This window comes from Sparus aurata, chromosome 2, assembly GCF_900880675.1.
Source record: "Sparus aurata chromosome 2, fSpaAur1.1, whole genome shotgun sequence".
Classification (NCBI taxonomy): Eukaryota; Metazoa; Chordata; class Actinopteri; order Spariformes; family Sparidae; genus Sparus; species Sparus aurata.
The window spans coordinates 12,890,899-12,914,783 of NC_044188.1; the positions used below are offsets into that span (position 1 = coordinate 12,890,899).

At 40.4% G+C, this 23,885-nt stretch overlaps 1 protein-coding gene and 1 pseudogene across 1 annotated transcript; both read right to left on the reverse strand.

The window, feature by feature from the left end:
* Window positions 1-11,179: 11,179 nt before the first annotated feature.
* On the reverse strand, window positions 11,180-15,890 carry LOC115572296 (extracellular calcium-sensing receptor-like; annotated as a pseudogene).
* Window positions 15,891-17,457: 1,567 nt separating this feature from the next.
* On the reverse strand, window positions 17,458-21,943 carry LOC115572305 (extracellular calcium-sensing receptor-like). Its single transcript, XM_030402234.1, is given in 6 exon segments — window positions 17,458-18,371; window positions 19,614-19,737; window positions 19,907-20,166; window positions 20,335-21,097; window positions 21,191-21,488; window positions 21,678-21,943. Coding segments are annotated over 6 exon segments (2,625 nt in total).
* Window positions 21,944-23,885: the final 1,942 nt, after the last annotated feature.

The following is a 23,885-nucleotide window of genomic DNA, read 5'->3' on the forward strand; positions in this document are numbered from 1 at the left end:
ATGTTTGAAGAGATTATCCAATGCAAGGCCTCTTTTGCAGAGGTGTCAAGTAACGAAGTACAAATACTTCGTTACCTTACTTAAGTAGAAATTTTGGCTATCTATACTTTACTGGAGTAATTATTTTTCAGCCGACTTTTTACTTCTACTCCTTACATTTTCACGCTATTATCTGTACTTTCTACTCCTTACATTCTAAAAATAGCCTTGTTACTCTTATTTCATTTCGGCTTGTTTTCATTCTGGTTTGTCATCGTTCAAAAAAACAAAAAACAAAAACAAAACTCATCCAGATAAATCGCGCCATCGGGATAGAGTGAATTTGATTGTGGTTGGATGAGAAGTATAAACATAGTACCATTCCGACACCCTATTGGTTTGTACGTGATCCCTGCACATGACACAAATCATGTCACACTCCAGCAATGACAGAGCAGCAGACGTATGCAGCACTAGCCAAGTAGGAAGATGCCCGTGACAGAGATTCAAGAGAACGTGAGCGAAATGTCCCAACAAAGCACCAGCGAGGAGGTTGGTAGCCAGGAAGACCAGCCAACACTTGTACATCCCTGGCCATACCTGGAAGAATTTTTCGAAATAGTTGGATGCAAAAACAACTCCTTTCAAATGCGCTGCAAGCTCTGCACACCCAAGTACCACGAGCTAATGGCTTTCAAAAACTCACCGTCTAATTTAAAAAAGCATATTGAGGTAAGCTGAACATTTGTTATTATCAGTCGATTATTGACAAAATATTGCAGTGACCTAGTAACGTACTAATGTTAAATTTGCAATATTTGCTATGGCTAGGCACATGCCAAGACATGCCTTGTGCTGTGTTCCGATATCCATACTTCCATGAGTACACTTAAACGTAGTACACTATCAGCACTTACTAAGTACGCAGATTTCAGCAGGTGAGTGTTGTTCCAAATCTAATACTCCGTGGTGCACTTACCGGAAATTACGATCGCGACAGCCGCCACGGCTTGTCACCCGCCAAAAACATCCCGCTTTGAACGGTAAACAAAAGACATCTATGGCTTTACTTTTTAACAATTACAATCCTACAATCCTGCAATATGGCTCCGCTGCAGGCGCTGTTGTCTCGGTAGCTATTTAAAAAAAAAATCCGAGCTGAGCACCTCAGCCTGGCTCCGCTTCTTCCGCTACGTAGACAAGATGGCGGCCGCTGAGTGCGTAAAGTGTACATCGTTATACACTCAAGGTTTTTGCTGTTATGAGGGCAACATCTGGGTCCTTTAAGTACACTTCTTTTCGCCGCGATCGATATCGGAACACCCTAAGTACTCAAACTAAGTATAGTAAGTACGGGAAGTATGGATATTGGAACGCAGCATTGGTTTGCTTGCTAGCTGTAGGCTATGATTCAATGTTGCAAGTGCAATTTGACTTTAGCCAAATGCTATCTGAGCTTATATTATTGCTATATGCAATATTTGTAAGTTAATTTTGCAAAGCTATAGTCTACAGCTGGTTGATAAAGCATGTACTAAGGATATGCATGATCCTGTGCGCCTGTGTGGGGCAGGCCCTATGGGTCCTTGTAAAGAGGTAATAGGCCCAACTATCAGCCAAATGCTGTTTTAAAAATGAATTTAGTCGGACTATCTCATCAATAATGCTACTTTTCAGTCATGCCAGCAGCTGCTTGTGGTCCTAAAACAGCTTTAAGTGGCAATTTTCTGGTCTGCTCAACATAATTGCATAGACCAGTGAAACTGCTTCCTAACTTGTAGTCTGACCTTCATTCATGAACTTCAAGCATGACAATTAATACAGCGGAAGTCCTAGATCAGGGGTACTCAAATACAAATCTTAAAGGGCCACAAAGATTGTTTTCAATGACTCAAAGGTCTATGTATTGAGCTGAATCAGGCCAGATGCAATAATATTGTAATATTCAAAACAAAGTGTCTTTTTCATTCAAAAAGACAACAAAAATACGAGCTAAAATAAAATGTCATTTCCTTTTGACTTGAATTAAAATACATACTTGAATATTTCCTTTTGTTTGCCTTCAAACATTGTGTCCATCACTTCAGTCATGCATTATTTTATTACTTCTGCATCTGAGAATAGCTTCTTGTGCTTACCCAAAATCCACACCACATCACCAAGTGAGCACGGATTGCATGGATTAAAGTTCTCCGTCGTTACGACGGATTTCCGTCATTCAAACTTCACAGAGGCGACTTATGGGATCAATGTAGATCGGAGGAGAACACGTATTGGCTGATTTTTATTGACAGACTGTCACACTCCGCAGCCAATGGGATCGTTAACAGTGTGTGCGCGCCTGACCAATGACAGTGTAGTGACCCGCACAGGGCGGGATCTAAACATGGAGCGGCGCTAAAGTTAGCTGCTTAGCTAGCGAGGACTCTCGTGTTGCTACATTATCAATTGAGTTTAGTCAACACATGAGAACTCGTCTGACACGGAGAGTCTGCTGTTGTGTGCTACATGTGTGAAATAACAACTATAGTCTGGACTGCAGTGTATCTGTGTAAAGGGCTTCATTCAGCGTCTCTCCCTCCCCTCTGGCACCGTGAGTTACCATAGTTACAGGAACGCCCTGAAACTTTATAATGATCAATAAGAAGTTTTTGGTTAGTTTGACTGTACACAATCATGAATGTAGCCTGATTGTAGCTCAATGCTGATATCTTGTATTATAACATATAGAACAAATGTAAAGCCTCAGAGCTTCTTTGATTATTAACAGTATGTTAGTGATGACAGAAAGGTGATAACTCGTCATCAGACTGACAAGAATGCAAAAGTTGCTGTTTGCATGATGTATTTTTCTGTTAAACGATGAGAGGCTCACTTTAACAATATTATTAATAATAATAATTGATGATAATGATGATGAGGAGAAGAAGAAGTAGAAAAATAGCGTACTGAAAAGTTCTGTAGATGGTTGATTATTTGAAAGAGTAAAACTTGAGAGAAGCTTGGCAAAAAAAAGGCACAGTTTGATTTCATAGTTTGAAAATTACATTGAAAAGCCAAAAAACATTTTAAGTGTGAATAGAACAGATGTTCAGATCATCCTCCTGTAAAACACTGTTGGTCAAATATTTAAACTTGATGTCTGCATTAGAGAACATGGTGTGGGGTGAGGCTGTAAATCTTTTTTAGCACGTGTCAAGTAACATGTCCTGTAACATGTTTCACAAATTACAAATTTGGAATATGACTTGGCTACAGCTCTAAAAAACATTTCAGTCAAAAGATTTTTTTTGCTTTAATCCATGTAGATGTGACAAGAATCCTGGTTGCAGCTTGATATGACAATTTCAGTCTATTTATTGTTGTTCTTACCTCTGAAATTAATTAAATTAATTCATATTCAGTTAACTGAAATCAGTAAAATTTAAGATACAAAAGAAATATTTTAATATATGCTTGTGTCACGTGACGCGTGCGTGCTGCCGCAAGTGACGCGCCGACGTCTGTTTACATTAGGAAACGGATATCACGAAAAAACGAATATCACAAACAATGGATATAAGGAAATTCTTCCGACCATCGCCACCACAAACTAAAACTAAAACTGCATGAGCGACAGCTGAGCAGAAGAACCGTATCTCCCCGGCAGAGAAGGAGCTGGAGGAGCCAACAGCTAGTGAGCAGCCGCAGCTAGCTAGCGGTAGCAACACAGAGGCACAAGTCCCCCCAGCGGAGCCGGAGCATGCCGATTATAGCGCCAATCCCAGCTGCAGCGGGCTCTCCCAAATGCAATGCCATGGTCACAGTGGTCCTCCGGATGATTTAGATGAGGACAATCCCGCTCAGATCATTTTGAAGAAGTTTCCCTCTCGCCTTTTCAATGGTCAGAAATGCTCATTTGTTGCCCTGTGGTACAACCATAGAGATTGGTTAGAATACAGTGTTAAAGCTGACGCTGCATTTTGTTTTGCATGTCGAAAGTTTGGGACTGTAGATTCTGTGTTCACGAAAACTGGCTATTGTGACTGGAAACACGCAGCAGAGGATTGCGCAAGCATGAAGAGTGTAAAGAACACATGGAAAGTGTGGCAAAGTGGCGAGGGAGAGTGAAGAGGGCTGATTCAGGACAGGAGATTTCTACCCTTGTGAATGAAGGCCAACTAGCCAGAAATCGATACTACGTCGGTGCTATTATCGACATGTTACAGTTCCTGGCCATAAACCGATTGCCTCTCAGAGGGAGTGTGGAAGCATTTAATTCTCAAGGTGATGCAAGCTGTGGACTTTTTTTGTCATTGTTTGAGTACTCTGTGAAAAAAGACCCAGAGCTTGAGAAGATACTGCAAACAATCCCACAAAATGCCAGATATACATCACATGACATACAAAATGAACTAATTAAGATAATGAGTGATATTTTAACTGAAGAAATAGTACATGAAGTCAGTGATTCATGGTTTACCATTAAAGTCGATGGCACCCGAGACCCCACAGGCTGTGAAAACATTTCCATCGTGATCCGCTTTGTAGCAGAAGATTTGGAAGTTAGGGAGAGTTTACTAACTATTGCTCAGGCATGTGATTTTTCCGGATTTTTCGACATGAAAATGCGACCCTCGTGAATCATGCAAATCCGTTTTTTTTTTTTTTGGGGGGGGGGGGGGGGGGGGGGTAGGACCAGCGGACCGCCCGACCGCAGACCGCCATTAACCACCAGTAGGTTTTAACAGACCAGGCGTTTATTTCCTTCCTCACAAAAATCCGGGATGAAAATGTCACAAACTTCTCCAGCTTCTCGGTGAATTCTCTGGCATCTTTCTGGGCAATAGTTGTCTTCTGCCAGTGAAGTTGTTGCGGCGGAGGAAACGATTTATCCAACCAGCACTCGCTGCAAACTCCTCATCTCTGCTGTCACTCACGGTGGCGTACATTTGTTTCTCCATCACCCTGATCATTTTGCGGGACACTCTCTCGTGGCGTGCCCGTTTGCTGATAACTCATCCGCGCATGTTTATCTCAGGCTCCTCGTTAGCCTTCTTCTTCCCTCCAGCAGGCAGCCTGGCCCTGTTGCTGTCCTCCGCGGACAGACGCTGAAGCTCTGTTTTATCTTTTTTGCCAATCTCTCCCTCTCTTGGGGTCGACAGAGAAACATCTAGCGGCTGCTTCTCCCGAGTTTTCCTCTGCATATTTTACGACAGAAAGTTTGCTGCACCGGAGCCACGGTGATCATCAGTGTGATGACTGCTACGTGAAAAAGGTGAAGAAAAAAATCAGTGGTCACGTCTTCTGCCTCGATTTTTTTTTTTTTTTTTTTTTATAAATTAGACTCGGCATTAATTTGGAACCGGCGGTTATTTACCAAAATATACATCTGCACCCCACGCTTAAAGGGGACCACATGATGTGATTTATAATGTGTTTATGTGTTTACAGCTGCTAATGTGTGTAACGCTGTTAATGTGATGATACATGACAGTTAAATATTGAATCTGTCTATAATAACCACATCCTGACATGTAACTGGGATTTTTGATAATCTAAGTACTAATAATAGCAATCATGACAAAAAATTATCAAAGACTGCAGATCACGATAAGAAGCTGCAACTGGCAGTGAGCAGCTCTCTTTTCTTTTAGCAGTGAAGTGACATACTCCATGACAGAACATAATAAAATAATGATAATGTATAAAATAACATTTAATGGTAAAAAAAAGTACAGTTGCAGTAGGCTTCTATTATAAATATGCAGCATATATATAGTTTATTATTATTATTATCATTTTTATTCCGACTACTATTTTTCTGCATATTCTTGACTTTGAATGGGAGCTGCTGTAAAGCATTTCTGTTTCTGATTCATATATTATGCAGTCAGTTGTCCAAATTTTAAGTTAAATTAAATGAACCAAGACAGATGTCACATTTACATGTCAGGGTGTAGTTATTATAGACACAGATTCAATATTTAAGTGTCATTTATCATCACAGTAACAGCGTTACATACCAGCGCCCCCCCCCCACTTCCTGCTTTTTTTTCATTGGCCAATCACATGCCTGATTGCTACTGCAGATGTGGGAGATGCCAAAACTCTTGCAAACACTATAATCACAGAGCTGCACAGAGTTGGTTTAAGTACATCTAAAATTCTGAGTCAGGTGTATGACGGAGCCTCTGTCATGTCCGGGAAGCATGGTGGGGTTCAGAAGATACTGCAGGACAGGCTCGCCAGAGAGATACCCTACGTCCATTGTTTCAGTCACCACCTAGTGGTGATGAATGCAATGTCGAGCGAGGGAGCAATAGAGGACTTTTTTGGAGTTTGTGGGTCTCTACAAATTCATTAAGAAACCCACTGTTGCAGTCCACTATAAAGGAGACACACTATAACGTCTGCTCGAACAGCGCTGGACTGGCCATCTAGCTACTGTCACAGTTGTGCTCAAGTCATTTGATGACATTTTCTCTCTGTTGTCAGAGATTGACAGCAATCGTGCCTATGGAACTGACTTACGAATTGAGGCAGCAGGTCTGATTCGGGCTGTTTCAGAGCCAAGCTTTGAATTCATTGGACGCTTTGTGCAGAAGATCTTGCAGCTGCTTGATGCCCCCAACAAAATGCTTCAGTCAGAACAAATGGATGTGCTCTCTGGACTGCGGTTAGTGAAAAGTGCATCTGAATGTGTTGCACAACTTCGCTCAGAAAGTGAGTTTAACAACATCATGGGACAGTGTAAAGAGACAGAAAGGCCGCAAAAGAGGAAGAGGACGGTTAACAAAAGTCTCCAAGGATATGTTGTTGAAGAGACTCCTGGCCAGCAGCCAGGGTGATACTGACGAGGGTGACACTGAACTGCGGAGATTATTCTACAGCACCCTGGACGCGGTGGGGGAAGAAATAAGCAGCGTTTCAGTGAACGCAACAGTGAGCTAATGACCGCACTTCAATCTATGGACCCAAACAGTGAAACTTTCCTTGATGTCAAACATGTAAAGCCCATTCTGACTTTATCAAGCACTGAAATCATTGAAGCAGAGTTTGTGGTTCCTCGCCACTTCCTCAAAACAAACATGACCGCCGACGATGAAACCTGGACAATATCACGGATAATCAAGACATTCCACAGCGCACTGGAGGCTATGCCAAGTGTGATGACGACCTTTAAACATGCTCTGACGTTTGGAGCAACAGCCATGTGTGAGAATTATTTTTCTACTTTAAAAAGTGTTCTCACAGACAACGGACTCACCAACGAAAAGCACATTTAGTGCAGCTGGCCTTTGAAAGAGACTTAACTAAAAGATTTGCTACTGAATGGAAGGAAGCAGTAATGAAGAGGTTCAACTCTGGGAGACGCCGACTGCAGCTCTACTAAGTGGTGAGTAGAGAAGATATTTATTTAAAGGGGGTGTGATATTGTGATTGCTGTTGGTTGTACAAGTGGTACAACTGGTTTTCATGTGCATATGAAGTGAAATTTGGGCTTGTCCCAGTAATAATAGACCATATAGATTAAGTACAGTATGTATGCATATATGTATGTGCAGATCTGTGGGAAAATCAACACGCCCCCCCCCCCCCCCCCCCCCCCCCCCGTGATCATCACATGCCCCCCTCACAATATGGTTCTGGAGCCCGGGCTGCTGCCCTTGCTGGTGCCCTAAATGATATTCACACAGAATTCAATATCAGAGAGAAGATCGTTCGCACTACAACTGACAACGGATCAAACTTCTTGAAAGCCTTTAGAGTTTACGGGCGGACTGACAAGAACAACAGTCCTGAATCTGTAGGAGAGGGTGATGGAGAAGAGGATGGTGGTGGCCAAAATGATGATTACGATGAAGAAGAGGAAAGTGTTGAGGGTGTTGAAGTTGTTGATGCCGGAGCCCTGTTGGACGAAGATGACTACTTGGAATACCAGCTACCCAAGCACCATCGCTGCGCCTGCCACCTCCTCAATTTAGTGTCCACATTTGATGCTTCAAAAGCAGAGGTCAACCCATTGTACAAGCGTGTGTCAAGGTCCACATTTGCCAAATGCTCTAGCCTGTGGAACAAAACTTCAAGATTAACCACTGCATCTGAAGTAATTGAAGACTGCAAACTCCAACTCGTAAGGCCTGTTGCTACAAGGTGGAATTTACTCTTCTCAGCCGTAGAAAGAATAGTAAGAATAACAAAAGAACAAGGCCAAGGAGCCCTTGCAGCTGTCTGCAGTGAACTAGATACACCTAAGTAAGTGCTTGTTTTTCTGCCTTTCACTTAATGAAGTGATTAACAATGGATTAAGTCACTTTGAATACTGTACAACACATGTATGCACTATGCCAATATGCAGTCCCATATCTACTATGGAGGTGATTTGTAGCAACACAACTACATTTCTAAAAGTCTCAGATGACAATATTTTTCCTCCAGTTGAAGATGCTACATCAAGTAGGCTAAATGTTCTAAGTTGTGTTTTTCTTTTCTTCTTTGTACAGGTTTACTCCAATGGAACTTGCATTTCTTGCAGAATATGCAAAGACAATGAGCCCAGTAGCAAAGGCACTTGATGTTCTTCAGGGAGAAACCAGTGTGCAGATGGGATGGTTGCTCCCCACCATAACTCCACTAAGGACCAAGCTCCGGCACCTTCACATCGCCTCCAAGTTCTGTGAGCCTTTGATTGCTGCACTTCTTTCAGGCCTTAAAAAAAACGCTTCGGAGAGATGCTTGCAGATCCAGAGCTGCTAGCCTCAGCCATTCTAGTTCCCAAATTTAGGACCTGCTGGACAAGTGACAAAAATATCCTCAAACTTGGTAAATGTCTCACTTCTCAACTTCCCCTTAATACATGTAATTTATATGGAGACAGTGAATACTGTCATAAGGTCTAAATTGTCCTGATTTTTGTTTTTTATTACACAGGCCTTGACTATATCAGAAGCCACTTGGACTGTCAGGCTGGGAATCACATCAGTGAGGGCTCCCAATCATCTGAGGAAGAGGACTTTTTTTCCTCCTTGAAGAAGACCGGCCCTCTTGAAACGGCCCAGCAGTTAGATGCGTACCTGGGGTGCCCAGGAGACACAGTAGAGGTACTGAAGTCCTTCCAAGCTGTGTGTCAGCTATCACTGAAGCTTTACACTGCACTCCCTGCCTCAGCAGCCTGTGAAAGACTGTTTAGTGTTGCAGGGTTGATCTTCAGGCCAAGAAGAGCATGCATTGGCTCAAAGAACTTTGAGAACCAGCTGCTTTTGCGGCTGAACGAAGCCTATTGGTGACTCTTTGTTGAATGTTCTGTGCTTAACTGATGTAGATCCTGATTTAGATTACCCTGTTGTTGTACATACAGGATTAAGTCCAAAGTGTTTGTTACATCTTCTAGATTAATTTGATATTGTTGCCATTAGCTATAGAATTGAGCATAGTACATGCCAGGAAGGTATCAATCAGGATTGTGAGATATTTTTTATTTTTTGATTAAAGCGAAACTCTCGCCAAAACGCAAACGAGGCTTTATTTGGGATTGAATATGAGTCAAACCTTCGTGTAAAAGCATAATTGCGATGAAAGAGGCACTTTTAAGATTTACCGTAGTTTCGGTTTTGGGCACGTTAATTTTGAACGGGAGTGCTCGGGGCACGACACGCTAGCATCAAAATTGCTATTTTTAGAGCACTAAAAAGACTCAACACAACATGAAACTTTGCTCGTAGCATCACTAGGGTCTCTACTCATGAAAAAGAGCATTGAGAACATTGGGCCTCATTCACCAATATCTTCTTAAGAATCTTCTTAGATTCTTTCTTAAGTTGTTCTTAAAAGGTTCCTTAAGAAAACCCTACGTCAGATTCACCAACTCGTTCATAAGCCTCAGAATTGTTCACAGCTGTGTTTTTACATTGATGAAAGCCGCAGGAGCAATATATATGCCATTTTTTTGCGGGCCTTGGATGGAGAAATGCCATGTATAAATAGGGTGGGGGGGTTACTAATTGATGGCATGTTTCCAATTTACTTGATTTATCTTAAATCATTGGCGCATTTAATTTATTTTAGAATTTAAATTCTTTGTAAATGACCAAAAATATAAAATAAATAAATAAATGAATAAATATGACAGAATTATCACTGTAATATTGCATTTTATTGAACTACACAAGAGAAGAAAACACAACCATGCCAACATTTCGGCACTGAAATGTGCGTAAGAGTACTCTTGAGTGTTCGTAGGATTTGTTCTTGCCTAAGAAAAAATCCTAGATATGAAAAAATTCATGAATGCCACAATCTTCGTAAAATCTTCGTAAGTGGGACTTAAGAACAAATTTGTTCGTAAGAACGGTTCATGAATGAGGCCCATTGTTTGTGTACACAGAGTTTATGAAAAAGAAGGTTTTTGAACTACTCACGTTAGCTGCTGCAGCTCCTGCGCGTCGCCGTCATGGCAGGCAAAAAGTGTTGATCCCCGAGTGCGACCTGACAGGCAGGAGAGTAATGGTGAACCGCTCCTCAAGCCTTGGGTCAGGTCATGTGAGTCTCCTTTCCTTATCAGCAAAAATATGATGGTCAGCCTGAACAATTTCATGTTCTGTTCTGGTATTCAGTTTTGACCAGTCAGCTCTACAGCTCATGGCAGGGCTTTATACACATTTAACAAGTAAAAAGTTGTGATTGTTAAACTCTTCAGGAAATAAAAGGAAACCAAACAAGCACGACCAAAGTTACTCTGTCAAAATGTTATACTTTAATCAAAATTTTAACAGTTTTCAAAGGAAATAGATACTAGGGCAGTACATCGATAGGTGCTTCATCATATAGGTGAATTTAGGTGATTGTAATTACAATATGCTATGACATGGATGGTATGATATACAGTGGAAAAACATGTGGAAGTGCAATGCAGTTTTTTAAGAGAATTAAGATAGGTGTTTACCCTACACTTTAGTATGTAAAAAAAAATATATGTTCACACACACACACACACATATATATATATGTATATATATATATATATATATATATATATATATATATATATATATATATATATATATATATATATATATATGTTTGAACATATATTTTTTTACATACTAAAGTGTAAGGTAAACACCTATCTTAATTTTCTTAAAAAACTACATAGCACGTCCACATGTTTTGGATGGATGTAAGCACTACAATGCCCATGCCAAACACATTATTTGAAGTTTTACAATGATTTTTGTGCCCCCTTGCCCATTATATTCTTTTTTGTATTCTTCTCTGGTTTCAGTAAGATAATGTAACATTTTGGAATAAAAATACAAATGAGCAGTCCAAAACTTGAAGCCAGAATAGCAAATATCTCCACAGCAACACTGAACTTTCCAGGAGAACTGACATATGCTGGGATAAAAGTGATCCATACTGCACAGAATATCAGCATGCTAAAGGTGATCAATTTGGCTTCATTGAAATTATCAGGCAGTTTCCGAGCCAGAAAAGCAAGACTAAAACACAACACGGCCAGAAGTCCTATGTAACCAAGTACAGCCCAAAAGCCTACAGCTGAGCTCAGAGCACACTCTAAGATGATTTTGTTCTTAAACTTCTTTAAATTCTGAAATGGAAAAGGAGGAGAAATAGTTAACCAGAGGATACATATGATAACTTGTACAAGGGTAAAACCCAGAACAGTGAGTTTCTGCTGTGCAGGCCCAAACCATTTCATCACATCACTACCTGGGAGTGTGGCCCTGAAGGCCATTAACACCACTATTGTTTTCCCCAGAACACAAGAGATACAGAGGACAAAGGTGATGCCGAATGCTGTGTGTCGCAGCATGCAGGACCACTCAGAAGGCCGGCCGATGAAGGTCAGAGAACACAAGAAACACAGAGTCAAGGAGAAGAGCAGCAGGAAGCTCAGCTCAGAGTTGTTGGCTCTGACAACAGGAGTCTGCCTGTATCTGAAGAAAATGAACGCCACAACAGCAGTCATGCATGTTCCAAAGAGAGATGCTGCAGTGAGCAGTGCTCCCATAATCTCTTCATATGAGAGAAACTCTGCCTCTTTCTTTACACAGGCATCTCTTCTCTCATTTGACCAGAACTCAGGGTGGCATTGCACACAAGTGATGGAATCTTAAATCAAATTAATAAAAACAGGTGTTGGACTTCCTTAGTACATTTGTCCATTATCGTCTCAACATTCCCTATTTTCTATGCTTGCAAGTACAAGATACAGTTCAGTATAAATAGGCATTATTTGTCATGCTTGGTTAGTTTGATTTGCTTCATAAATTCCCCTTCAGCGATGTTTTAAAATATTCTGCTATAATTAACATTTCTTCTTCTCTATATGATTTACGACATGAGTTCTTTGAATAGCCAACGTGAAGCTCAAAGTGGGTGGCTCTGGCTATCCCTATATTTGCTGTGCCTGACTCCACCTGACTCCGGCTAATCCAAATTTCGGGCAATGAGGGGGAGCAAAGATAATCTGAATAAACACTGGATACTGAATCATGCAGGACCTTTGTGTTAATGTGAGTTACTAATGTGAGTTTGACTGTGTGTTAATTCATCATTCCATGCCAAGTCGTCCAATATCCAGAACTTTTCCCAGTTCATGGTCATAGAATAGATGTTGCTGAATGGTTACAACAATCACTTTGATAATAGACAGTAATGTTTCACTAGAATGAAGAAACTGTAATTTTAAAAAATTCACTCATCCTCCACTATTTTCACTGCATAAAAAATGAGTGCCACAGAACTTGTACAGAACAGTACTTCTCACAAACTTTAATGTAACATTCAGTGTTTTATTTAATCTGTAGATAATTGTACTGTGTTGACTTCAGGGTTTTCCATCAGTGTGTAACCCATTGAGCCTGTTTTTCATTGGGATCTCGAAATTTGGAAGTTACATACTGAAGTGGCTTGGTTTGTTGCATCTCTTATTTCATCCTGTTCTGTGTGGATGCAATATTAATCTTAGTCCCTAGCTTGATACGCATACTGTATATTATTTCATAATTTCAAACCTAACTATGCAGCCAAAAAAAAAAAAAAATCAGCTTCTCTATAGGCTGTGGTTTGACATTTAGCTTCTTCTTCTAGGATTTTCCAACTGAGGAGGACTCCATGATTTCACTTTTACGCCAAAGTAATCAATGATGAATTGAATTATAATTGCAGTGTTTGAATGATTCCAATCACATTGCAATCGATTTTGCAGTAATCCACCCAAAATTGTCAGATTATCCCCAACTAGCTGTATTAGTTTCAATGCAACTTGATTATGTTAAAAACTATATTTTATATATTATATGTGCATTGAGCTACACATTGAGAGAAGATGTTTGTCTCGTGTGTTTGTGTTCAGTTTTGCCTCTAACTAAAGTTAGCTCTCACCAGAAACCACAGTTATAGCTGTTATCCTTGAGTGCCTTTTCTTTTCCCTTCTTTTTAAATGTGTGATGTGCCAAATCTAGCCTGCCTGGGGTATATTGGAATCTCAGATTTCAGTGAAGTACACAGACATCCCCCTTCAGCAGAGGAATGTGAAAAAAACACCTCTCTACCTACATAGTGTCAGACACATTGGGGCATTAACCTTGAGATGCATTACTAAGACTTTGCACTAATGTATATCCATGTTTCCAACTCACGTATCTGTGTTTGATTCGTGTGCTCAGACATTTAGTGTGATTTTTGATTTAGTGATATTTTGAGTTTTGGTTTGTATGAAACAATTCATTAAACTTTGCATAAGAACATGACAATGTTTAGATGTTGTTGCCCTTGAATTAAATATTACAACACCTGTAATGTTGCTTATTTCTCCCTCTGCACATCTCAAACAGTCATAGCAGCAGATAGGTTTTCCTTTCTGCAGGACCTTGCGAGTTCCTGGAGAACATTTCCCACTGCAAACGGAAAAAGGCACCTGCATGAACAAAATGGCAATGGAAAATATAATGTATAGGCTTTCACTCTGACAAGGTGTTGTCTTTAAGAAATTATATTGCTATTAATAAAAAAATAAATAAAAAAAAAACGATTTTAACAATTCAAATTTCAATAACAATTAGTGATCACATAGTAACTTGCCTGTTGTGAGCTCATGGCCCAAAATAAAGATTTATTATGCAGAGTCAGCTGTTTGTCTGCAGGTAAAGATGCATCATAAAGACCGACTGCAACAAAATCCACAATGCCATTTTCTCTTGGCTGCCAGTTTATAATTTCATACTTTGCTGCTGGGTCTCCATTCTCATCAAAGTAAACTTCATCTCCTTCCTTTGTTGTGAACCGAATCTTTCTTATGTGCTGTAAAATCTAAGAAGATATGCACCAATGTACATCGTTATTTGACACATTTCTTGTAGGTCCACTGTCTCCACAGGTTGATAGACAGACTGCAACAAATGTACTTATTACGATATAAACCATTTAATTGTTTAAGTTCATTTAGTGTAAAAACTATTATTAAGTCTTTGGTGTTCAACTCACCGTAAATGGATCTAGCTGCACCTTGTTGTTACATGTTTTATTACACCTTAGAATATTATGAAGTGCATGGGCCACAGCATACACTCCTTTATAGACATTGTTAAAGATCGGCATGAGTGACATATCAGTGAAGCTGTTTTGCACTTCAGTCACATCTTCATGTCCAGTACATTCCGTCTGATTCTCTGCTGATGACTTTGACTTTGTGAACTTACAGCTAAACAATTTCTCCCAAAACTCTGTAAACAGTTCATTACTAGATGAATTGAGAGGCCTCACATTCAACATGAACTCTCTCATGCCACTGACATGTGTTTTTGGGATGGACAGGCCAATGGCACCATCCAGAATGTGATGCCTGTCCCTTGCGGCAGTTTCAGAATCAAAGATCCAGGCCTCAGTGCCTACCCACTGGTACCCAGTCAAGTTGTGGTAAAATAACTCATGCATTAACACATACAACTCTGTGGGGGAGAGGAAAGTGATAATCACCTTGGAAGTGGAAGCCTTGATAATGTCAATTATCTTTTGTATTTTGTCTGGCGGATCTGTTCTGTAGAAGGATACAGAGTACTCCAGACAGATACCCAGCTGCTGTGCAGTTTCTGTGAATGTGGCCATGCCATGATTACCATAATCATCATTTGTTCTAATAGCTCCAACCCAAGTCCAGCCAAAGTACTTGACCAACTGGGCCAGGGCTCTGCTCTGGTAGTAGTCACTGGGTATTGTTCTAAGGAATGATGGGTACTTGCTTTTATCACTGAGACAAGCACAGGTAGCAAAGTGGCTGATCTAAAAGAAAAATAAATGACATTCTACGATAAACATAGACAGCACACCTTTGTGATGACTACATCATTAATTACTGAATAATAACACATTATCACAAATGTCATTTCATTTTTATCAATCTTACCCACCAGTGGGATATTAAACGGTCCGATAGCTGTAGATATGGCCATGCAAGGAGAGGAAAAAGTCTCTCCCATAATGGCCTGCACCTGGGCAGGTCTGATGCACGGTGCCTTAGGGGGTGTAAATGCCACTTCATTACCATTAACCAAGGCCAGTGCGACCCTTACACCTCTTGCAATGGAGGCACAGGCATCATACATCTTATATCCCAGAGAGATGCCAGGCAGTAAATCTGTGCTGTTGTTAATCTCCTCAATGGCAAAGAGTATAACCTGGGCATACTGGAAACCTCTGAAATTCAAACTTCATGTGGAAAGTAAAAAAAAGTTGAAAGTTCAATCAATTTGTCTTTAAGATAGACACAATGAACACAACACTGGATGGTATGCATACATACAAAGAAGAAAAAAGTTCAAATGTCAAATGTCAATTTTACTATTCATGTAAATAGATTTTTGTGGTATGACTAACCTGATGCATTGCAGGGGAAATGGTTTGTCCATGTAAGTCTCTTGTCTATTTTTCCACCGTTAATGGAAAGATATGATTCCGCCAATCATAATGTCTTCATTCTTAGATAGCAATGGAATCTCAGGATCTCCTCTCAGTCTGCACCTCGTCTCCTCAATTGAAAAAACAGAAACGGAGGCCACGAACAACAGCTGAAACACTGCCAAACCCCTTCTTCTCCACCTCTGTGTGAATGTCATACCGTCAAGAGCAACAGATGTGCTATGATGTAAACAAAATCTCCCTGTGGTATTTATACATTTTGGAGTGCCATCAAAATGAAACAGGGATGTCTGAGGGGAGAGACGAGGAAGGTGCACAGACAGACAAGAGTTTGGGGATTTAGCCTCCCAGTGGGAAATTTCTTTTCTAAAAGATATCTAAAATATATCTAAAGTTTGGTTCAATAGTTAAAGGTTAATCAAGGTATAGATGACAGCTAACAGCTTTTTCAGTGTTAAACACATCTAAAGGACACTCAATAAACAGCTAAGCTAACCAGCTACAATATCGGCGTCTATGTAACATTCGCTTTTCAACCAAAAAATGATGAATATATCAATAAAAAATGTTAGATTTTGATCTCTTTGGTGGAAAAATTATTTACCAGTATTTACTCCTCTACTACACGGAAATTAGTAGTGATCTCAAATAGTTACAGAGGCTACTATGTTTTAGGATAATATTAAATGCACAGCCTCCTTAGCATCCCTATGCATGACATGCATTTGTGAATGAAATAGGGGAATTACACTGTGCCAATTTTTGACAGGGATCTCCTTGAGTGTATTTAACCGATTTAAGCCCAAAAAACTTGTCAATGACATGGACCCCCATTCTTCCCCTCAAACAACAACACTCTTTGCATGTACAACCTTCATGACAGCATGATCAAACTGTCTGACATGCAACATTAAGAAGTTTCTGTCTTGAAAAAGGTCTTTTTGACCAAAACATATCTATAAATAACTGCAGAGGTTAAAAATAAATGTAAGCAGGAATGATCTAATACCTATTACCTAATAAAGTCCCCATCTTTGGTCAGTTCAGATGATTGTGCTCAGCCTTAAAGTCTGCTCCTTTCCCCATCAGCAGAGCCAAAATGACCAGCCTGAACATTGGTATAGCCCTGCTCGTCACTCCGTGCCAGTTAGCTCTACAGCTCATGGCAGGTCATATAGACATTCAAAAGGTGCAAATTTGTGATTGTTAAAGTCAAGCTTTAGTAAATAAAAGGAAACCAAACAAGTCAAACCAATGTTACTCTGTGAAAACGTTATTGTTTAATCACAATTTTAACAGTTTTCAAAGTAATTGGGAAATCGGGCGGTACATCGATATGTACTTCATTATATTTGGTTGAGGTGATTGTGTATTACATGCTGTTATCTCAATATGCTATGTCATGAATAGCATGATATACAGTGGAAACACATGGAAGTACAATGCAGTTATTTAAGAACATAAAGATAGGTGTTTACTTTACACTTTGGTTGACAAATTAGTATGTAAAAAAATGTTGGCACTAGAATGCCAATGCCAAAACATCATTTGAAGTTTTCACAATGACTTAGGTGCCCCCTTCCCCATCATATTCTTTTTTGTATTCTTCTCTGGTTTCATTAAGATAATGTAACATTTTGGAATAAAGATACAAATGAGCAGTCCAAAACTTGAAGCCAGAATAGCAAATATCTCCACAGCAACACTGAACTTGCCAGGAGAGCTTACATATGCTGGGATAAAAGTGATCCATACTGCACAGAATATCAGCATGCTAAAGGTGATAAATTTGGCTTCATTGAAATTATCAGGCAGTTTCCGAGCCAGAAAAGCAAGACTAAAACACAACACGGCCAGAAGTCCTATGTAACCAAGTACAGCCCAAAAGCCTACAGATGAGCCAAGAGCACACTCTAAGATGATTTTATCCTTGAATGTTTTAAAATTCTTAAATGGAAAAGGAGGAGAAATTGTTAACCAGAGGATACATATAATAACTTGTATAAGAGTGAAACCCAGAACACTGAGTTTCTGCTGTGCAGGCCCAATCCATTTCATCACATCACTACCTGGGAGTGTGGCCCTGAAGGCCATTAACACCACTATTGTTTTCCCCATGATACAAGAGATACAGAGGACAAAGGTGATGCCGAATGCTGTGTGTCGCAGCATGCAGGACCACTCAGAGGGCCGGCCGATGAAGGTCAGAGAACACAGGAAACATAGACTCAAAGAGAAGAGCAGCAGGAAGCTCAGCTCAGAGTTGTTGGCCCTGACAATAGGAGTCTGTCTGTATCTGAAGAAAATGAACGCCACAACAGCAGTCATGCATGTTCCAAAGAGAGATGCTGCAGTGAGCAGTGCTCCCATAATCTCTTCATATGAGAGAAAATCTGCCTCCTTCTTTACACAGGCATCTCTTCTCTCATTTGACCAGAACTCATGGTCACATCGCACACATGTGACGGAATCTGAAAAACAATTGTAACAGGTGTTGGACTTGCTCAGTTCTTTGCTGCTCAATGTTCCTTTTGTTTTTCTTTTGCCTGCATGACAGACACTTTAGAATCAAGTACAATTGATTTATTTCTTAAAGTTCCCCTCTAGACATGTTTTGAGGTATGTAAAAATTCTCTGCTATGATTAACATTTCTTCTGAACATAGTTCTCCTGCTTGAAAAGTAAAAAAAGAAAAAGACTCAGAAAAGTGGTTTAACTATTGTCTGTAAAAAGTAGTGTACACAGCTACTGTGAATTCACCCATAGTTCTTTAAAGAGTCAGTGTAAAGCTCAAAGTGGGTGACTCAACATATGTCTCTCTGCCTAGGTCTGTTAGTTCAGTTCACTGCACAGCAAGCCATATTATTTTTCTTTTGCCTTGGAAATTTTCCAAAAGGCACCAACACCACGGCTGAGTGGTTGAGCTGAGTGACTCAAATTAGCTGAGGTGAAGCCACTGGTGAAACCTGGGAGACAGTCGGTGGCTAGTTGGCCTTTGAAGTGCACTGCCCACTGATGCTGCCGCTAAGTTGGTGGTGATAGAGCAGCAGCGTTATAGCTAGTCTCAGATGATTGTTATCAGAAATATCACAGACATTCAGCCAGTCATACCTAGTCAGATCTGGACTCAGATGAGGAGTCTGTTGTCTGCTATAATCGGTGACGAGCAGCAGTAAGGCAGCCTAATGAGCCCAGATATTCTGCCGCTGCAACAGCCGAAGTGCCAGTGTATTTATCCGTGTGCCCAGGTGAAGCTCACATCTCACAAGTGTTTATTTGCTTCTGAATTTGTTTGGTACAGAATTATATGTCAGAGGCCTAAACATGGTGTCTGGATGAAAATTTTTGTATTCAGTGAGTTAAATATCTGTTCAACTTCACAGCCAACCAAGTCCACAAATGGGAAATGTCACTGGCAGGAATAGTATGTGTGTATTAGTCTGCAACCGGTTATCAAGTTTGTGTTACGTAGTCTTTTCACATTGGGGCATTTGCATTTCAAGGTTATTCCTTGGAAATACATTACTGTTTATACATTTGCTTCTGTTTCAGACTCATGTATCAGTATTGACTTAATGTGGATATATATTTTTATATGTCATGCATTGATGTTTGATGTAATGATAATAATTTGCTTAAGAAACTTAATTAAAAATGTAATGTGAGCATGAAAGTTGTAGATGTGGTTTTGTCTTGGATTTAGTATACCACACCTGTGATGTTATTGATTTCTCCCTCTGCACATCTTAAACAGTCATAGCAGCAGACAGGCTTTCCTTTCTGCAGAACCTTGCGAGTTCCCAGGGGACATTTCTCACTGCAAACTGACAAAGGCACCTGCATGAACAAATAGACAATGAGTAAAATCCTTTGCAGAGATCTGTTTTTTTTTTTTTTTTTAATTGAAACCATGCACTATGATACAGTAACAACAACTTAAAAATGATTCAATATTAATAATTTAAATACAGTTTCAGTAACAATAAGTGATCACATAGCAGCTTGCCTGTGGTGAGTTCTGGGCCCAAAATAAGGATGTATTTTGCAGAGTCAGCTGTTTGTCTGCAGGTAAAGATGCATCATAAAGACCGACTGCAACAAAGTCCACAATGCCATTTTCAGGTGGCTGCCAATTTACAATTTCATACTTTGCTGCTGGGTCTCCATTCTCATTAAAGTAAACTTCATCTCCTTCCTTTGTTTTGAACCAAATCTTTTTTATGTGCTGCAAAATCTAAGAATATATGCATCAATGTAGATCATTACCTGACTAACTTTTTTACAGGTTTTCTGTCTTAACAGTTTGATTAATGGACTGCAGGTATTTATAATGATATAGATCACTTAATATTTATTTTTTTTAATGGAAAGAGTATGATGTTGTCTTTGGTGTTCAACTCACCGTGAATGGATCTAGATGCACTGTGTTGTTACATGCTTTATTACAACTCAGAATATTATGAAGTGCATGGGCCACAGCATACACTCCTTTATAAATATTGTAAAAGATGGGCATGAGTGACATATCAGTGAAGCTGTTCTGCACTCCAGTCACATCTTCATGTCCAGTACATTCTCTCTGATTCCCGTCTGTGGACTTTGACTTGTTGAACTTGCAGCTAAATAATTTCTCCCAAAACTTTGCAAACAATTCATTACTAGATGAATTGAGCGGCTTCACATCCAACATGAACTCTCTCATGCCACTGACATGTGCTTTGGGAATGGACAGGCCAATGGCACCATCCAGAATGTGATGTCTGTCCCTTGCGGCAGTTTCAGAATCAAAGATCCAGGCCTCAGTGCCTACCCACTGGTACCCAGTCAAGTTGTGGTAAAAGAACTCATGCATTAACACATACACCTCCGAGGGGGAGAGGAAAGTGACAATCACCTTGGAGGTGGAAGCCTTGATAATATCGATTATTTTTTGTATTTTGACTGGTGGATCTGTTCTAAAGAAAGACACAGAGTACTCCAGACAGATACCCAGCTGCTGGGCAGTTTCTGTGAATGTGGCCATGCCATTATTGCCATAATCATCATTTGATCTAATAGCTCCAACCCAAGTCCAGCCAAAGTACTTGACCAACTGGGCCAGGGCTCTGCTCTGGTAGTAGTCACTGGGTATTGTTCTGAGGAATGATGGGTACTTGGTTTTATCACTGAGGCAAGCACAAGTAGCTAAGTGGCTGATCTGACAGAAATATAAATGAAATCCTATGATAGATGTATAAATGAATAAACAGAGCAAACTACAAATTGTTTCATTTTTACCAATTTTACCCACCAGTGGGATATGAAATGGTCCAATGACAGTAGCTATGGCCATGCAAGGAGAAGAAAAGGTCTCTCCCATAATGGCCTGTACTTGGGCGGTTCTGGTGCATGGTGCCTCAGAGGGTGCAGATACCACTTCATCACCATTAGCCAAGGCCAGTGCAACCATCACACCTCTGGCAATTGAGACACATGCATCATAGATCTTATATCCCAGAGAGATATCAGGTAGTAGGTCTGTGCTGTTATTAATCTCCTCTATGGCAAAGAGCATAGCCTGGACATACTGGAACCCTCTGAAATTCAAACTTGATGTCGACAGTTATAAACAAGGCGAAGGTGCAATCAGTGTATCATTAAAATGGGAACAATGACAATAAATAAAACAAAACCGTTGACAGTATTTATTCACACGTGAAATACTAATATTTGCTTTTCAATATCTGTACTCAGTTCTTCTTAGACATTATAATTTTTTTTTTCATGGTATAATTTACCTGGTGCAATGCAGTGGCAATGGCTTGTGCATGTACGTATCCTGTCTGTCATTCCATTTGTTATGGATTGAAAAGATTCCTCCCAGCATAATGTCTCCATCTTTAGATAGCAGAGGATTCTCATGATCCCCTCTCCTCCTGCACATTGGCTCCTCAGTCAAAGAAACAGAAACAGATGCCACCAGCAACAGCTGTAACAGTGCCCAAGTCCTCTCTGCCCATCTCTGTGTGGATGTCATACCTTCCAAGAACGTCACCTGCGCCATTATGTAAAATCAACATCCCTCACCGATCTTTATACATTTTGTAATGCCATAAAAAATTATGTGTAATTTATGCCACTAGGGGGCTTTCTATCAAAACAAAAGATGTTTGATGAGTAATCAGAAAATATCTGCCGAGTAGTCATGGTTACAAAGTGTTTGATCAGCAACCCATGTCTCTCCTCCCTCTGCTTATTCAGTAAACGAGAAATATGTACTATGTACATTTGCATGCTGCTGTTATTGTCTGTAATGTGATATTTACATAATCTTGTCCCGTGCAAAATTGACAAGATCCTTCCAATTACAATATATTCCTTCGTGGACCAGTTGAAGAAACCACGCAAATCATGCCAAAGGTGCCAAAAACACTCAATGAGAGGGCGTAGAATCAGTGGGACCCAGGCCCAGAGCCTGATCTATACTGTTCTCTTCTGTACACCCCCCTGATCCCTTGGGTAGTCGTGATAAATTCCAGAGGGAGGTAATGCAAAACTTTGTGAGGTAATGCAAAAGTGTTTCTAAAAAAATGTCTTGCCATGACCCTCAGACCCAAAACTTGAAGCCAGAATAGCAAATATCTCCACAGCTATACTGAACTTCCCAGGAGAGCTGACATATGCGGGGCTAAAAGTGATCCATACTGCGCAGAATATCAGCATGCTCAAGGTGATGAATTTGGCTTCATTGAAATTATCAGGCAGTTTCCCAGCCAGAAGAGGAAGACTAAAACATAACATGGCCAGAAGTCCAATGTACCCAAGTACAGCCCAAAAGCCTACAGCTGAGCCCAGAGCACACTCTAAGATGATTTTGACTTAGATGACTCATATAAATTCTTAAATGGAAAAGGAGGAGAAATAGTTAAACTGAGGACACAAATGATAACTTGTATGAGAGTAAAACCCATGTGGCGGGCGGTTAAGAGGTTGACCAGCAAACTGGCATAATTGAGAAAGCAAACAACGCCACCTTGGGAATGTCCCCCAAGGCATAATACTCATACCTCAGACTAAAACAGACATTCGAAGGCACAGAGGTCCGCAATACTTAAGAGACTAGAGACGTGGTTCCATTAAACAATAATTCTTTATTTTAACCAAACACCATACTACTATAAGACCAGTAAATACAACATTAACAATTATGGAGGGGGGGGGGACAAAAAGAATGGCTGAAGCTGAGGCTTACCAGTGGAGGGATGGGCCACCAGGAGTGAGGTATCCAAGGGCGAGAGTCACCCCAATCACACTTAAACACACCTCCACACACACACACGCACACACAGAGGATCACAAAAAGGGTCGGCAAAACAGCACACAGTAAGGGGACACCACCACCGAAGGGCAGCAACTACCTCCACTCTTAGGCTCTCAGCTTCTACACAGAAAGGGAACAAAACACAACAACTAGTGGGACATCACTCATACTAATAAACAAACACTGGATCACACTGGCCAAAATGCTGCAAGGAAATGAGATACAATTAATGTAATAAATACAAACTGTGGCGACCCCTGCTGGTGTATGCCAGTGGGGTCTGGAATGGGTTGCTGGTTGGCAGTAGGTTGGGCCAGCCTGGCAATCTGGTAACTGAAGACACCTGGGCCCGGTGATCTGGTTTACAATGTAAGCGGTTTCTCATTCATTGTCTCCCTCTCTTTACTTGCAGACAGACGCCTGCCTCCCCAGGTGATGCGGCAACCTTAGCTTCAGTTCTTTTGGTGTTCTTTTATGCCCCATACAACATCCACACACACCATACTTACCATGCATGCAGATCCTACACCACTGACCTCACTGACCCTCACACCCCATGTTATTGTATTTGCTGAGTTACTTTTACTACTGTGTTAAATACATTTGGTTTTGTTATTCCTTTGAAACGGTGCATCTCTTTTGTTTGTCATGGCCTAGAGCCAGCTGTGACAAACGGGGGCTCATC